The 18,046-nt window shown below is 52.1% G+C and overlaps 1 protein-coding gene across 13 annotated transcripts in view; it reads right to left on the bottom strand.

The window, feature by feature from the left end:
* NRG2 (neuregulin 2) overlaps positions 1-18,046 on the bottom strand; it is a 266,404-nt gene that overhangs the window by 25,108 nt on the left and 223,250 nt on the right. For all 13 annotated transcript variants that reach the window (XM_065546860.2, XM_045394951.3, XM_045394948.3 and 10 more), the window contains 2 exons: positions 15,720-15,891; positions 8,922-9,040 (listed from right to left, as the gene is read on the bottom strand). In XM_065546860.2, the coding sequence (XP_065402932.1) occupies positions 8,922-9,040; positions 15,720-15,891 (291 nt within the window). The remainder of the gene's footprint in view (positions 1-8,921; positions 9,041-15,719; positions 15,892-18,046) is intronic.

Here is an 18,046-nt window from a genome sequence, read left to right on the forward strand (position 1 = left end):
GACCATCTCTAGGTCCTAGGAATCATCTCCTTCATGCCCCATCTCAAAACTGGAAGATGACCAGAGGCTGCAGGAATGACCGGGGAGGGGAGGTCTGGTGGTCCGTTCTAGTCACCAATAAGGCAAAGGAGAGGCCACCATGAGCTCTGTCCGTATGCCCAGTGCAACCTTGCACCTAAGCTCTAGGCAAACTTCCAAAGGCCAGGAAGATTTTCATTCTTTTGTCGGGGGAGCAAGGTGAGATGAGAGCAGGAACTGCTTCCTCTGCTGAGTAAGGGCCCACCTCTCCCCTTCCCTGCCTGGCTTTCCGGGGGCTCCCCTGCAGGTGGTTGAGATGCTGATGTCTCACGTGGTGAACAAACGTAGGAGGCAGCGCAGGGAAGAGACACCTACACCTGCCTGCATGGCTTGGGCTCTCATGGTGGACCAGGGAGTGGCTGGAAGGGAGCTGGGCCTTCGGGGGATGGCACCTTCAGGACACGGTCATTTTCTAAGATCTGGAGAGATGTTGGAGGTAGGAGGAACCCCAGCTTCTACTCTCTTCCCCTTCTCCAAGGGCTGGGCTAGCTCCAAACCTCCCAGAAATGCTTCAAAGGCTACTATGCCCCATCTCCATAAGCATCTGGGGTCTTCTCCATATCTCCCCACCCCAGACAGCCCCCTCCTCCCTGACCTCATCAGCTGTTGCCCCTAGAGGGAGCCTCCAGGTCTCGGACAGCCCCAGCCATAAATCATGGGTTTCAAGTTGTTGGGGAGGAGACAGGGCTGGGGAAAGGGAAGGGGGCAGCTGGGATGCGAAACTGGGGGAGAGCAAGGCTGGGCCTTAAAGCTGCTAGCGCAGACTGCACGTCCGATGGACTGGACTCATTTGAGAAATGAACATCACTGAAGCTCTGCTCCTCATCAGGGAATGGCATCCAGAAAGCTGGCTTCAAGTGAACATTCTTGCCCCAAACATCAGTTTTAGATAATGCCCCGTCCAATCCAGACTGGACAGCCAGAAGCAGGTCCTGCTCCCCTCAGCTCCCAGGGCCTCTGAGGGCCTCTCGCTCCCACACAGCCCAGCAGTGGCCTCCTGAATGAGATGGCCCAAGCTACCCCAGCTGGCCCTGTCTCCTCAGGGGTACTGGGTCTCTCTCACTCCCCTCAGCAATGGGGGTGAAAGTGAGAGGAGGAGGAGGAGGGCAGGCACTCGGAGCCCTCAGTGTTTAGACATGTGGGGAGACGGATGGAGCGCGGGGGGCCAGGAGTGTATACACAGCTCTGCCTCTGTATATGTCTGAGGAGCATGCTGATAAAATCCAGCGGGCAGGGCCGGCTTCGCCGTCCCCTCCACATCATGCCTGCTGCTGAGCTGGCATCCCGGAGCCCCACCCCTGCTGAGGTCTCCCTCCTCGGCTCGACCCCACACCCAGCTGGAACCCACGTGCTGGCTGGAACTGGAGACCTCCTGCTGATCTTTGCCCCACTTCTGGGTCAGTGAGACCCAGGGAACTAAGAAAGGGACAGAGAAGAGAAACAGCTGAGGTGACCACGCCTGCCAGTTGTAAAATCCCCTTGCTGGGAGAACCCTCGAGGTTGTCCTGCTCTTCATTTGCATGGCACAGGAGGAGTGAAGAGAGAAGGCAGCGAATGTCTGGCCAGAGTGCAGTGTGTGTTGCCACAGAACCTCAGGGCTCCTAGCCCCTGGCTGTACATCCTCCCCATCAGCACCCAGGCTTGACATAAGCAGACGAACGCAAGCACTGTGAGGACTGCAGGCCTGGGCCCTCCTGTGGGCCTTGGCTAAGCCAGAGAAATCTCAGTCTGGATCTGCCAGGCCCTGCCTGGCGCCCTCTGCAGTTGTGGGTGGCACAGACTGCCCATTGCTGTGCCCATTGTTTCACCCCAGCCGAGTGAGCAGTGGACAGCAGGAAGGATACTGGGGTGGCCGGGGCCACAGTTGCCCACTTGGGCTTCTCACACATATATGTCTGTGCTCATCGGGGCCTTGGGAGGACAAGGACAACTCCTGAGGAAAGATGGGGCCTCCCCAGCCGGGTGCATTGAGCCTGGGCTGCCAGCATCATGTTGTCGTGGGGACGAGGCTGGGCCCCGGGAAGGTAAAAAGGGAAGACAGTTGGGGAGCCAGTCACAGAGGGTGTGGGGAAAGAGTGACCATGGGTGTTTCCACCTCAGAAAGGCCACTCCTCTGTAACGGCAGGGCCTTCCCAAGACACTGCAGCCCAACTCTGCCAGTGGCGAAGCCACACTCCATGGAGATTTCCACATGGAAGAGCTGCGCTCACACTGTGGCGTAGTTACACTGTTCTAGCATGCGTGAGCTCCTGAGGCAATGTGGTTACACCCCCCTTGTCAGTGTATCCGTATCTCTCACTATGGTCGCCCGTGTTTGGAGAAGTTAAGGTGACATGGACTCTCCCTTTACACCTCCACGGGGATGGCTCACAGCACCCCAAACTCAACAAGTCCATCTGCCCTACCCACCTTCTTCCCCAGTCTTCCCTATCTCAGTGACCAAATGGCACAAACCAAAGAGCTAGAGGGCATCTTTGACTTCATCCTCCTTTATTCCCCTATAGCCATCTATCGCCAAGGGTTGCCATTTCCACTTCCTCAAGAGACTCCATCCATGTCTCGCTACCTCCTCCCCCAGTCCAGGCCACCGTTGTCTCTTTCTTTGATGACCACAATAGCTTCCTCTCCGGTCTTTCTGCCTTCACTCTTGCCTTCATCTCCTTTACTTTGCAACAGCCACAGTGGTCTTTAAAATATGTAAATTGTGTCCATCTTTTCTATTATCAAAGCTCTCCCGTGGCTTCCATTTGCACTCAGAATAAAGCCCCCAACTTCTTCCCAGGTCTTATTTGGGCTTCACCACCTCTCCCACTTCATCTCCCATCTTTCTCCTTCAGTATGTTTCAGACTACACTAGTCATAGCTCTGCTATTCTAATAAGCCAACTACTCTCCTGCCCAGGATGTTCAAAATACAACAAGTGTCTCAGGGAGGCCTCACCTGACTTCTTAAGCTGGTCAGGTTCCTCCCTTATTCCCTCTCTTAGCTTCATATACTTCTGTTTATAGTTATTCTAACATAATTACATGACTAGGTGTGCAACTGTTTGCTTTTCTCTCCCCCAAGACAGAGTCTTGCTCTGTCACCCAGGCTGGAGTGCAATGGTACAATCTCAGCTCACTGCAACCTCTGCCTCCCGGGTTCAAGCAATTCTCCTGACCCAGCCTCCCAAGTAGCTGGGATTACAGGCACATGCCACTATGCCCAGCTAATTTTTGTATTTTTTAGTAGAGATGGGGTTTCACAATGTTGGCCAGGATGGTCTCGATCTCCTGACCTCATGATCCGCCTGCCTCAGCCTCACAAAATGCTGGGATTACAGGCTTGTGCCACCACGCCCGGCCAACTGTTTGCTGTCTAATGCTTAGTTCCTTCACTAGAATGTAAGCTCCATTAGCGCAGGAGCCATGTCTGACATGTTTACCCTGAACCCCAATGTCCAGCACGGTGCCTGGCACATAACAGGTGCTTAACAAATATTTACTGAATGAATGAATGAGAAAATAAACATCTTATTCTTTGGGGGGAAAAAAGTGCCCTGTGCTACCATCGCAGGGATTAGTCTGGTATCCTTGACTGATAATGATATCTTTTTGGTAGATTAAAGGACTGTCTCCTATTAAATGCAAATATTCCAGAAAGGTCCTTAGAGGAATGAAAATCAAAGCCCATGGCTGGCTCACCCCTGTAATCCTAGCACTTTTGGGAGACCAAGGCGGGAAGATCACTTGAGACCAGGAGTTCAAGACCAGCCTCGGCAATGTAGCAAGACCCCATCTCTATAAAACATACACACACGCACACACTCTGAGATACCACTTTCACTAGGATGGCCAGAATCGAAAAGACGGATAATAACATGTGGTGGTGAGGAGGTGGAGAAATTGGAACCCATATGCATCGCTGGTAGGAATGTAAAATAGTGTAGCTGCTTTGGAAAACAGTCTGGGAGTTCCTTAAAAAATTAAATGTGCTCATGATGTGCTCCAGAAATTCCACTCCTAGGTGTATTCCCCAAGAGATTGACAACCTATGCTCACACAAAAACTTGTGCCCAGATGTTCACAGCAGCATTATTCATAACAGCCGAAGTGTGGAAACAATCCAAATGACCCAAGAATCCAAGCTTATGACTGGATAAATAAAATGTGGTATGTCTATACAGTGAAATAGTATTTCGCCATAAAAAGAAATGGAGTACTGATCCATGCTACAACATGGTGAACCTTGAAAACATTATGTTAAGTATAAGAAGACAGTCACAAAAGGCCACATATTGTATGATTCTATTTATATGAAATGCCCAGCATTAGTGGTTGCCAGGGCTGGAGAGAGGGAGAAATGGGAGTGGCTGCTAAAGGCCACGGGGTTTTTTTTTGGGGTGGCAAAGATGTCCCGAAATTAGTGGTGACGGTTATATAACTTTGTGAATATACTAAAAACCACTGAATTGTATACTTTAAAAGGTGAATTTTATGATATATAAATTATATCTCAAAAAATTAATTTAAGAAAGCACCCCGGAGGGGTAAGCGCAGGAAGTTTTGATGAACCTTTAGTGTCTTGGTGTGAGTTTATCAGGGCCCCTGAAGAGTGACAGCGGTGGGGTGGGAGCCACTGCTGTGGAGATGCGTCCCCTGCTGCCCATAACCACAGCTGCTTGTCACCGTTGCTCATGGAGAAAACTTCTGCTTGTCCTTCCGGACTCTGGTTGAGTGCCTCTTTATCTATCGAGGCCCCTTTCCCTTTGATAAATTGCCTACCTTCCTCTCAGTTTGTTAGAAAAGGCAGACCTTTTAGAGTTCAGGTTTTAGTTTCCTGCCATTTGAGGGACTTTCTTGGGGGCCAAGACTGTGACTCCCCAGAGCTCTGAGCAAGATCTTGTTGAATAAGCACTTGGTGAATGCATGACTGACATGAGTGTGCATCTGTGTGTGTGTGTGTGTTTAAACAGCCAGCCTTTTCAAGACTCCAGGTAAGAAACGCCCAGAGACCTCTCCAGGGCTTCCACGGTCCTGTGACACCCCAGGTCAAACCTGCCTGTCCTCCGGGGCAAAGCTTGACATCAGGGGCTGGTACAGTTACCTCAGGACATTCCCAAGCTCCCTTTCACTTGGGATGAGACATCTGTTTCTCTAACTCAGAAGTGGGTTGGACCAAGCTATTGTGTTAGCACCACAAACTTCCTGCCGGCTCCTCCTGTCCGCCAGTTCAGGAAGGCGGGAGTCTCTTTGTGAGCTGGCAGAGCTATGACTATAAGGAAGGCCTAATCTGATTTGTGGAAACAGCCCTGGGCTCCACCCGAACAGAGTAGTAGCCACCCAAGAGCCAAAGCGATGCCCACCGAGCAGCCTGCTGTTCCCCAATGGCCTCCCCATGCCCTCTTCTGGCTGTCCCATCCTTGTAGCCCTGGTTTCCCTTCGGCCTGGGTGGGCCAAACCAACCCACCTTGGGATGAGTCAGAGGGGGCAGACCACAGGGTGTGGTTGCTGCAGGTCTCATGGGCTCCACGGATAAACAAGGAGCCTGGGCATCTCTGCCTGGGAAAACATCCCCAGCAGGGGCCTCCTGGTCCCCAGCAGTGGCCCTGTTCAGCTCTCCACATCAAGGGTAGGCTCTTGCCTGCCATGGACTGCACATGGCAGCAGAAGTGGTGTGGTATGTGTGTGTGTGTGTGTACTGGTTAGGTGCACAGGATGTCAGCCTTAGCATGAAACACAGAATCCCAGGATTTTGGAGGGAAGGGGCTTAAAGATCATCCAGTTCAGCCCCATAATGGGAAAACCGAAGACCGGTGGGGTGAAGTGACTTACTCAGGGTTGCATGATATAGAGCTTGGACAAGGCCAAATCTCCAAACTCTTTCCCCTGCTCTGCCCTGCCGCTCCCCTGGAGAGTCAAGAGGCAAGAAGGCTGTGGGAAGCTAGGATTCCAGATATGCCCTCAGTGCCCAGCCCAAAGGCTCCACTGTCTGGTTCCTAAACTGATCAGAGCACAGCCTACTGAGGGCTGACAGGACTCCATGTGTGGGACGGGACTTCGGCTTATCTGAGGGGTCTCACCACCTCTGGCCACAGGCCCCAAGCCCTGTGCAAGAGAGAGGGCACTCCTGTGGTTTTCTGCATGGCAGCCACTCCTGCTTCCTCTGCTAACAGCACCCCTCTAGGGAAGTGCTTTTCCATGGAGTTCTGACCAGGCCGTCACTCACAGTGCTCTGTCTCTCAGTAGCCCCTGTGCACACACAGACAGGCCAGGCAAGGATGGCCCCACCCTCCAAGCACAGTGACTGGTCAAGGGGGCCACATGACCTGGCAGGGTCAATCAGAATCCATCCTTGTGACTGTACTTATGGACACAGAGACAAAGCTATCTCTTTTCTCCAGGCGGTGGGCTGGGATGGGGTAGATCTGGAGCTGTCTGAGGCCATGGCCTCCTCTTCCCACCCCACTCCCCAAACATGAGAGAGGCCCATTTTACAGAAGGAAAGAATGAGGCCAACACATAGTGAGAGAAACTGTCTTCAGCCATCCTATGAGTTCTTGGACCCTTCCTCTGAGTTCTTAGATTCTGTCATGCCTGGGGCCAGTTCCACTTCCGAACTTACCAGTTTTATAAGCCAATAAATAAATCCCTTAAGATAGGTTTGTTAGTTCCAGTCAAGAAAGTCTTGACTAATAAAACAGGAAGGCCCCAGATCCAAAGTGGATCTGAGAATGTCTGACCACTATAGCAGAGGTAGCAGGTGCTAGACCCCACATACAGCCCACTTTCCCAAACTTGGGATAGGATGAGAGAAGTAGGAGCTCAGACACCCTCCCTGCTATCATGCCAAGGCTGGGCCACAGAGGAGGCAGTAAAGACCTTGGAGCAGGTTATAAGTTCTCTTATATAGTATTTACCAGGCATCCACTGTGAGTCAGGTGCTGTGCCAGACCCTGAGGCTAGGGTGGTAGACAGACTAGACATAGCCCCACAGAGCTCAGAGACTAAGTGTTTGCCAACTACTTTTATATTGTACAGCTCTATCATTAACTAGGTGTTTGACTTCCGGTGAAATATTTAATCTCTCTGAGCTTCTCATTATTTATAAAATACATCCTGACTTTGAGTATGGGTTCATGGGATAACGTGGAGTTTCGCTCAATAAATACTGGCTATGATAGCAACTTACAGGAGAAAGCATCCTCCCTGTGTTCCCCACTCCTGAGGCTCACAGATTCACTGGGGTGGCCATGCCCACAGAGAAAGTTCAGCAATAGCATGAGAGTTGAAGGCTAATCAAAGGCTAGAATTCAAGAGATGCCATCAGAGCATGGTTGGCCAAGGAGTGGCCCAGGAGTGGAGCCCTAGCTGGGAGAGACGCTGCAGTGGGTTGGGATGGTCAAGGAGGAAGAGATAAGGCCATGGCCTCCTCTTCCCACCCCACTCCCCAAGCATGAGAGAGGCCCATTTTACAGTAGGAAAGAATGAGGCCAACACACAGTGAGAGAAACTGTCTTGACCCATCCTATGAGTCAGGATGGCACAGGAGCAAGAGTAAGAATGGAATGGACAGGGGACTGATGGAAGTTAGGTTGGAAAGATCTTTTAGGCCAGGGTGGTGAGAACAAAGTCCCTGTTCTGTGGTTCTATGGGGTGGGGAACATGACAGGATAAAAGCACCTTAGGAGGCTGCTGCTCTGGTTCAGGTGACTAGGGATGAAACCCAAGCCGGGGTTACCCTTGAGGTATAGTTAGAGCAGAAGAGGCAGGTGTGAGAAAGATCCAGAAAGAAGAATGGCAAGGCCATGGAGACTCAGACTTATTAGACACAGTGGCGAGGGAGACCAAGGAGCACAAGGGCCTGGGGGATAGGGTGTCCCTCACCAGGACAGGACAGACAGGGTCTGAACTAGGTTTTTGTCTGGGGGTCATAGGGCAGAGAATGTTCCAAGTCATCTTTTAGACCATTCTGGATTTAGGACATATTGGAAGACTGTCTGGTGGAAATAGAGGCAGGTAATGACAGATACAGGATTAGATTCTGTGATGAGCAGGAGTCAAAGTGAACCCCAATAAATAGGTAACCACATGGCACACTCAGTCTGTGTGTGTTGGGAGCAGGAGAGTGATCTGTGGGATTTAAGGTACTCAGGCTAGAGTGGAGAGGGCACTGCCTGAGGACAGGCAGTTTTGCCAGAGAGGAGAGGCAATTTCCCCAGTCAAGGGAAAGAACCAGGGCCTGAGAGGGCAGTGCAACAGGAAGGCAGCTTCTACCCTGAGGCTGGGTCTGCCACTGTAGAGACGAGAAGGTAAGAGGTGCCGTGAGGTCCTGACCTTGCAAGACTTCAAGGAGTGGGGATGGCCTGTGAGGGAGGAGTTTGCTGTCCCTGAACAGAGGCTGCCACCAGGGGCCCCAGGAATCCAAGCTGCCCACCCATGGCCCATTGGAGATGGCTGCCTGCGCTCAGGTGCCCAGCAAAGCAACAGGCAATAGGCAGTCAGCCTGCACATGCCCCGGGCCTGCCTCTCCCTGCAGCCCCGCTCCTGGCAGCCCAGCCTCCTATAATTGCCTTCTAAAAATATCCTTCCCCCACCCCCACCTCTTGATTTCAAAATATTTAGTTTTCAGGGTATTTAAAATGAGAGCTGGCGGCTCTTCCAGGCCCAGATAACAAAGCTAAACATTTATGCTTCGACTGCATTTCTCTGAATCGGCTGAGATCTAGGGCTTGATATGGCAGCAGCAGGAGGGAGGGGAGTTGAGTGCGAGATGGATCACATGCAGGCCCCAAGGGCCGGGGGGCCACTGGCCTGCCCTGCCAAACCCCTCTAGGACCCTTCCCTCTGTCGGGGCCCACCTACCGCTGTTGACGTAAAGCCGGCCCCGGACGGTGTCCTTCCCCAGGATGTTCTCTGCCTCGCAGACATACTCCCCAGCGTCCTCCACCTTCACCTTGTTGAACTGTAGTCGTGAGTTCTTTCTGGTTAGGGAGGGGATAAGAGGGAGAGAGGCATGAGCCAGGGCCGGCTGTGGCTCCCCAGCGGTCACCCAGCGGTCGTCTCTCTCCACAGAGCCACAGTGGCCCTGCAGCTTAGATGGGAAGGAGATTCCCTCCGCCCAGCGATTTCTGGAGTCCAGATGGGGCATGGAGTCCCTGAAGCTGCAGGGAGCCCTGGGCCCTTAGGACAACACAGGGCAGGACTAGTGGCTGCTCACAGGTCCTAAATCTATGATCCCTCACATCCGCTTTTCTAGGGCCGGACCACTGTTGTAACATTCTTCTGGGGGAGTAAAGCCAGGCCCTATAGGAAGTCACATGGCCACCTCCCTCATTCCCAGCTGCCTCCGCCTCTCCTGGGAAGTGGCAACCTGTCATTCTGGGTATGCAAGACCTGTTCCCAGATACCTGGGATGGCGGCTGTCCTGACAGATTCCCATGGCGATGGTGCCCAGACTCCTCGTCCAAACCTGGGACTCTCCCTTGTTCTCAAAATCAGCCCTGCCACTAAGGGGCACTCTGTGGCTTCTCCAAGGGGTTTTTGTTTCATTCATTCATTCGTTCAACAAATGTTTACTGAGCACTTTCTGTGTGCCAGGGGCTTGTACACCTTGGGGAACAAAAAGATCCTGGACTTGATCCTCAGCGCCAACCTGGGTGTTCTCTTCTTACAGAAGGGAAAACTGAGTCCTAGAGGGACTTCCTGACTTGCCCGGGGGCACTTGGCAAGGCAAAGGCGGAGGTATGCCAGGAGCTGCAGTTCATGAGGACATGGGCTATCTCTGGGAACCCAAAGCTGGGGCTAGCCCTGAAGCTTTGAACCTAGTCCCTGCATGCTGAGAACTGTTTGGCCAGGCCTGGGCGGATCCCCCCAGTGCTGTGACTCCAGGGCACCTGGCCCTGGTCCCCCTCTTCTTTCTGAAGCCCCAGCCAAACCTCTCCTTCCTTCTCAGAGTTTCCCTGCAGCTACCCCAGGGTGCTTAGGCTCTGCAAGGGTCTGTTCACAGCCCTCACCCCTTCCTCTGCCTCCAAGGGCCAGCACGAGCTCTGGATAAAGCCTGGGACCCCAGCCTGGCCCCCAGGAGGAAGCAAGAAGTAATATGGTAATTTCTGTAGATGGTATGATTGCCTCCTCTTTTTAGTGCTGAATTAAAAAGCCAGGTTTCCAGCCTATGTGTAGTGGGTTGGAGAGGTGGGGGAACACGAGGGAGGGCAGTAGAGCCATCATTGCCCTGAGCCTAGGATATGTAAAACTGAGCTATGGAGCTGATGGGGTAAGGAGGCCAAGGGGAGGCAAGCAGAGAGGCTGGGCCAGGGTCAAGGAGATGCAAACTGGCTCACAGTCCCTACCTGGGCTGTTTCCACCTCTGATGGGGAGCTTCTTCCCAGGCATCCTTACCCCCAGATCCTCCAAACAAGGGTGCTACAAGGTTGTCTTTTCTATAGACCCTATTGCTGTGGTGACGTCCTTGCTGATGCTGTGGTGACAGCTGCTTAACTATTCCATATTCTTCCTGCCTCAAACTGGTCTCTGTCTCCTTGGCCTGGTGCCGGGCCACAACCCTCTTCTGTCAATTATAGTTTGTTCCCTTCATTAAAGAGAGCCCTGGAGGCCCCTCTGACTAAGACAGCATCTCTTTCCCTGATCCAGCCAAATTAGATGCCACAGACTCCAGCTTCCCCCAGGGTATGGCTTCTCTCACTTCCCTGTGCACCCACCAGATTAGCAGGGAAGGGGGATCGCCTGAGGGTACGGGGGTGGGGGTGTTGATGCACAGGGGACTCTCCTTGTCGCCCACCCTGGAATTCAGAGGCGCTTGCCTTCTACAGCATCATATGTAGCAGGACACTAAGGAAGGATTCCCCACTTGCAGGCATGTGAGACCTGGAGAAGGGAGGCAAAGGGCTCTGGGAGTGCCCCTTCCCTCTGAGGAACAAGAAAGAGGCAGGGGACAAAGATAATGACCCTGAGGCTTGCTGCAGGTGTCCTAGGTTAGCAGCTGTCTCATGGTTTCACAGAAGCCGGCCCCAGAGATGCACATGGGGCTCTGGGTCCAGGCTGAGGGGCAGGGCTCTGAGGGTTTCTCAGCCCCTGCAGGAACTGGAGTCACCACCTTCTCCTTCCTCACTCCCAGCTCCAGGTGGAAGCCTGAGGACTCAGGACTCTCCTGTCTCCCTGGCGGGCCAGGTGCTGTGTTCTGCTCCTGGTGCCCCATCACGCGCTGACCCAGGTTTGCCCTGAGATGGTGACCACGCCCCCCCGACCTCCCCAGCTGGTTCTCTGCTGGCAGGGACGGGATCTGGGCAGCTGTGTCCTCCACAGTGCCTACCCCCGCCCCCTGCCTGCTCAAGGGGCCTGTTCCAGCCTGCCCCTCATAAACAAGGGAACATGCGATTCTGCAGGGAAGGCCCTGTGCCCAGGGCTTGGGGGGGCAGTTTGCTCCTGGCACAGGAAGGCTTGGGTGAGATGTTTCAGGGCAGTGGGCACAGAGACAGCACCCGCTGAGGAGGGGTCTCTACAGGTCAACAGAGATGCCCAGACAGAGTGCGGCCTGGGCAGGGAGAGTGCCAGGAGGCAGGGGAGTCAGCTGTTGTCTGGGCAGACAGGACAGAGAACATTTTGCCAGAAAGCAGACTCCTGCCGCTGCCCCTGGCCCCTCTACTAGGTGGGGTGTGTAGTGTTGGATGGGTGGTGTGTGCAGGTGGCCGTTCTCTCTAAGTCACTCTGAGGGCACCTTGGTTGCAGGGAGTCAGAAGTTCTCTATCATGGCCCACTCCTCCACCACTCACAAGTCACTGCTGAGAGCCCAGAGGCAGGACAGGGAGAACAGGGAGGTTTCCTGATGCAGCAAATGGGGCAGGGCCCTGACAGGTAGGGGGCAGGGGGCACACTTTAGACTCTTATGGGTCCATAATACCCAAGAGGAGAAGACCAGGCTCTGTTTCTGGATTCTTCAGAGGAGACGGAGGCTTAACCACGACAGTAACTGGTTCAGAAGGTTAGAACCATCCAAAGGGTCTCCTGCCCAGTCCCAGTGGGACTCTACACCCAGGAGAGGAGGGCTAGTCCTGCAAGATTCGCATCAGTTTAGTCCTCAGTGTAGAGCTCTCTGCCAGGCCCAGTAGGGGAGAAGCCGGTATCTGGGTATAGGGATCCAGGCTTTGAGGCTCTCTCATGCTGGAAGGAGAGACAGATCCCTCCACAAAGCAATGAAGCCATGTCTAAGGCACCATGGGAGGAGACAATGAGAGCTGCCTAGAGGGCTTAGGAAGGTGTCCCAGAGAGATGACAGTTAAGCTGGGCCTTGGAGAGCCTTGCCAGGGACAAGCAAGGGGAGGAGAGTTGCCAGCATAGGGAACAGCCTGGGCTCAAGTCCAGTGCCATGAAAGGAAAGACCAGCGGCCGAGAGTGTAGCAGTGTCAGAAAACTGCAGGGCAGTGACTTGTAGGCCAGGAAGAGGAGTCGGAAGAGCCCCAAGGCTGTACCTGGCACGCAGTAGGCTCTCAAGCTCTGTCTTGAATGGATGATTGAATAGATGTTCCTGTTAGAAAGATCATTGCCCGTCAGGCACTCACAGGGGTCAGTGACTCTGTGGACTTCTAGAATTACAAACAAACTGAGTACATAAGTCACATTTTTTTTTCCCTGAAGAAAAGGACGAGGCTTCTGCCAGATTCTATAGTAGAAGCTAGACTAGAGATTCATGAAGGTAAGGACCATGTCTGTTTTGTTCACTGACATATTCTGAGCCTCTAGCAGAGTGCCTGGCACATAGTTGATACTCAATACAGATATGTTAGATTCAGAAATGAATTCTCAGAGGGCCTGTGGTCCAGAAAAGGTGGGGAGTGGCCAAGAGTGGGACAGAGGAGGGAGACCAGATGGGAAATGTGCAGGCAGGGAAAGAGGCACGACTCCCTGGGCAGACGACAAGAGGCCAGGGGTTGAGGAGCTGGGAGTCTGGTTGAGCCACAAGTGAGAGGGGAACACGGGAGGGACAGAAAGGACTACAGCAGGTGGGGGAGAGGCCAGATTGGGCATTCAGAATCAGAAATATCTGTGAGGCATCTCAGACATGGTATCTAGTGTCTCTCTGGCAGCATGGGTCTGGAGCTCAGGTGAAAAAGCCATCATGTCTGGAGAGGGAGACTTGGGGTCTCAGATTCTTAAAGCAACAGGAGAAGGTGAAATCACCCACAGTTGGAAAGGGAAGAAAGAAAATAGTGATGCCCGGCCAGGCGTGGTGGCTCAAGCCTGTAATCCCAGCACTTTGGGAGGCCGAGACGGGGGGATCACGAGGTCAGGAGATCGAGACCATCCTGGCTAACATGGTGAAACCCCATCTCTACTAAAAAATACAAAAAACTAGCCGGGCGAGGTGGCGGGCACCTGTAGTCCCAGCTACTCAGGAGGCTGAGGCAGGAGAATGGTGTAAACCCGGGAGGCGGAGCTTGCAGTGAGCTGAGATCTGGCCACTGCACTCCAGCCTGGGCAACAGAGCAAGACTCTGTCTCAAAAAAAAAAAAAAGAAAAGAAAAGAGTGAGGTCCAAAGTTCAGGAAAGTTCCAGCATTGATGGCAACTAAGAAACAGTGTCCAGACTCACAGCAGGACCAGGAGGAGCATCACAGGGCCTGGGGAGCAGGTGTTCCTATGCTGAGGCCATTGAGAGGCCTGGAGGCCTGAGCCAGGGAGTGCAGAGATAACTGGGGTTTCTCCAGGGCCACAGCCATCGAGAGGTTGGGATGTAAGTGAAAGGCAGATTCCAGCAGGGCAAAGAGTGAGTGGAGGATGAGAGTGTGCAGTCAGTGGGCATGAGGCTAGCTCCCTCAGTGACTTCATATGGTGGTGGAGGGCGGAAGTGAGATGGGGCAACTGCTGGAGGGCCAGGGGAGCAGCAGCGTGGAGGGACAGCATTTGAGAAAAAAAGTCACGGGTAGGGAGAGAAAGTTGAAGTTACCAGAGAAATGAGTGAGTTGGTGGTACCAGGGCTCTGCGGGGGTGTGTGTGTGTGTGTGTGTGTGTGTGTGTGTGTGTGTGTGTGTGTGGAGTGTGGGAATGTGCGGGAGGGAGGGTGAGTATGAGTGTGTGGCACCAGGTAGGGTGGAATGATGATAGGCAGGTTGTAGACATGTTTGGGAGTCATGAGGAGGGAATGGGGGCTCTCTTGACTTTTGTCACTGCAGTGAAGTAGGGGAGAAGCCATCTTCTAGAAAGAAAGGATAGGAAGGAGACAGGACCCAACTGCCCCAGCTCCAAGAAGCCTGCCCATTCTCTTCAGCTTGGAGCCAGCCTTGGAAGTGCAGTGAGAAGGGGCAGGGTGGTCTCAGAGGGTGGGCTGGGTGGGCAGCCAGAGCTTCTTGACAATGCTGTAGACTAGGGACACATAGAACCCCCCACTCACCACTGGCCATGGTGAGTTCCTTAGGAAGCGGCATTCTTTTAGCCACAAACCTTTGATCTAAGCCAAACCCTTCCTTAATTACATTCTGTTTTCTGCCAGGATCATTTTCTAGAATGATCAGTTCTACTTCTGCTCCCCATTCTTGGAAGGAGAATCAGAGAATTGGAAGTAACTCTCAGTCCCCTGACTCCTTCATCCTCTTTTATAGGTTCCAGAGTCTGAGGGCCAGAGGCAGGGCGTGGACATCCAGCCCCACACGGCAAACCCAAGCAGCCGGCCCAGCCCAGGCCCTCTACCACTTTTTGTTGTGGGCAGGCTGGTGTGCTCTAAAACCATCCTAATTTGCATTTTGTGTGTGTGGTGGGGTGGTGAGGAGGAAAATGACAGCCAGGAAGGGAGTGGTTGTAAGCTGCCTGGGAGAGAGGGCAGAAAAGGTTTGGGAGCTCCTGAGTCAGAGAGGGAAGGCCACTAGGTCCCCAGAGCCAACAGAGCAGACATCAAGTAGAACGCCTGTTTAGCTGGCAGGCACGGGTTTTCCCCCTTGCTTCTCCTTGAGAGGCAGGAGAGAGGTGGTGGGCTGCCTTGGACTACCGGCTTCTCTGGTGCCAGAAGCCCCCTGCCTGACCCACCCAAGATGAAAGACAGGCCATCTTCCATAGCCTGGAGACTCAGGCAACTTCTCTGATTCACTTCCTTGGAGCACGGATTCAAGATCAAACACAATTCTCATGTTTTAGAGGGAAACCCTCTGAGGAACAGAGTTCTCCAGCACCAATCAAAGTGCTGCCCCTTTCCCCTACCTAGCTCTCTGACAAGTGACAGCTTGCAAGCTGAGAAACCAGCCCATCATGTGTGACCTCCCAGAGGCATTCTGGAGTCAGGGTCTTTCACCAAAGATTACCAATGATGGGGCTTTCAGACGCTGCAGCAGGTCTTTCAAGAAGTTTTAGGGGTGAGCAGGGTCTTCCACTGATCAAGCTGACTGTGACAGTCAAATTGCCTTCAACTATCCAGAGAAGTTAAAGGCTTAATTCTTGTCTGTGGTCTGCAAGACCCTGGGCCACCATGACCAGAGGGTCCCTGAGCTGCAGGAAGAAGGCTGGGAGTGGCAAGGAAGGGGAGTAAAGAGAGGGGCTGGGACTGGTTCCATGGGCGAATCTGGGGGCACAGCCCTGGCCTCTGTCCAGTTCAGGCCCCTCCTTCTCGAGAGGAGGGAAGGCAGCCGGTTGGACGGAGGACAGGCTGGATATTGCTTACCTGCCGTTGCCATATTTGATGCGAATGTCTCGGCTGCGGTTGAGCTCCTTGCCGTCCTTGAACCAACGGTAGGAAGGTTGGGGATTACCGGCTGCTGCCTCACACTTCAGCGATTGCTTCTCACCCACCTGTCCCGTCTGGCTCTTCATCTTCTTCAACTTGGGCCGGGTGGCTGTGGGGTACAAGGCAGGTAGGTGAGCATGGTGGTGGCAGGGGCAATGCCAAGCATGAGTAGTGGACAGTAAGGGCCACTGTTTTTGGGCTGGAACTGGGGAAGGGAGGGATGATCCTGAGAGCCACCCCTCCTGGTGTCATTCCCTAGTTCGATTCAATAAGCATTTACAGTGAGTCTGTCATGACATCAATGTAGTTATAACTAATGGAGAGTTTCCTTCATGCCTTGAATGGTGTGAAGCTTGACATTAGCTTATGAAACCTTCATAATAACCCCATGAGTTCACAGCAATGGTTAAACCCACTTACAGATGGGGAAACGGAGGCTCAGAATGGTGAAGTCACTTCCCTAAGGGCAGATGATGGAACTGGGATTCAAACCCAGATCTCCTTGACATTGGTGCTCAAGATCTAAAATCATGGGTAACAAGCCATGGGGCTGTACTGGTGGGCTCAGGCCCAAGCACGGATGCAAAACTGCAAATGCCAGGCTGAGAGGCTGTCCCCATTTTTCTTAAATGCCATTCTATCTCCACATGCCCCAGTCTCCCATGTTTCACTTCCTTGCTCCTCTCCCCACCACCAAAAAAACAAAACAAAACACACACACACACACACACACACCACAAAAGAGAAAGTACCCTGTTCTTAGGAAGGTGAGGCCAAGCCAGTGCTCATGCTGAGGTGTGTAACAATTTCCAGTGGGATAGTCCCTTAAAGGATACACAAAGCCTTCATGCAGGTTCTCGTTTGGTCCCTGAGCTCTGTAAGGCAGTGTCATACTGACACTGATGGTGCAGATGAGACTCAGAGAGGTGAAGAAACTTGCCTGAAGCCACATAGCCAGGCAGCCACAGAGCTGGGACCAAAGCTCAGGTATCAAGATTTGCCACGTGTTAGGTTGGTAGCAGGATGGTGTCTGATTTTGTGGTCTCATCTCTCTCTGTGAGATGGTTAAAAGCCTTCCAGTAGCAGAAGGGAGGGTCTGTTGGAGCCAAGGAGTTGTCTGGGAACTGACTGGTTCTGTCTCAGCCATTGGTCCTTTCCCTGGCAGCTCAGAGTGCTGACAATGGGCCAGAGCTGGCTCTGGAGAAAGGCAGGCAAGAGGGCCTGGCTACAACAGGGTCCCCTCATTGAACTTCACCCTGAGCTGCTGCATATATGCAGGGAGTAGATGAGAGGGGCGCAGGGCACAGAGGAAGCACAGAAAGGAAGCCTTTAAAAATGTATGACGTAGGCTTATGCAATGATTCTCATAAAATAATTTTGTTCATTTTAGAAAATTAAAAAATACAGAAGGTTGAAAAAAGAAGAAAACAAAACCATCCCGTGTCTCCATACTCATAAATAACACCTCCCCCCATTTTTAAACAAAATGGAATCAATGACATTTGTGGACAATAATAACAATAATAGCTAACCTTTGTTAACTGCTCTCTCTGTGCCAGGCTCTATGTATTCTTTCCTTTAATGAAACACTGTAACCCTTTCGCCTGGGTGTTAAATAGTAATAATAGCATTTCCCAAAGTGAATTCTATAAGCAGGAGTATCTGGAGAGATGAAAACAGATATTACTTGAGAAGAGGGTTCCATGGGAAAATGAGTTTGGAGAGCATGTGGGTTAAGCATAGTTAAAGAAGTATCTATCAACTTCAGTATTGTTCTCTAAGTGAGGGCCTTGAAACCATTTTTCTTGGAACTCTTAGCAGCATTTCAAGGAAATAAAAGTTATGTGGAATAAATTCTATAACTTGTATGTATATTTATTTGTGTGTGTGTGTATATATATAGACAATGATTCCATTGAATATATATATATATATAGATACACACACACATATATTTTGACAGACATTAACATGATTCAAAATTCAAGAAGTGAAAAGGGGTATATGGCTTAAAAAACAAGTCTCTCTCTAACTTCTGGCCACAACCACACGGTTGTCTTTCAAGGAGATAATCATTCTTATCGGTTCCTTTGACCTCCTTTCAGAAATCTTTTATGCATACACAAATCCCGCCCGTATTCACACACTCAGTTTTTCTTACAGCATCATTTTTCATGGTTGCATAATGTTCCTGTATGGGTGTATCATAACTCATGTAACTGATTCCTGTGTGGAACATTTAGCATGTCCCCCTCCACCTTCCC

This window comes from Macaca fascicularis, chromosome 6, assembly GCF_037993035.2.
Source record: "Macaca fascicularis isolate 582-1 chromosome 6, T2T-MFA8v1.1".
Lineage (NCBI taxonomy): Eukaryota > Metazoa > Chordata > Mammalia > Primates > Cercopithecidae > Macaca > Macaca fascicularis.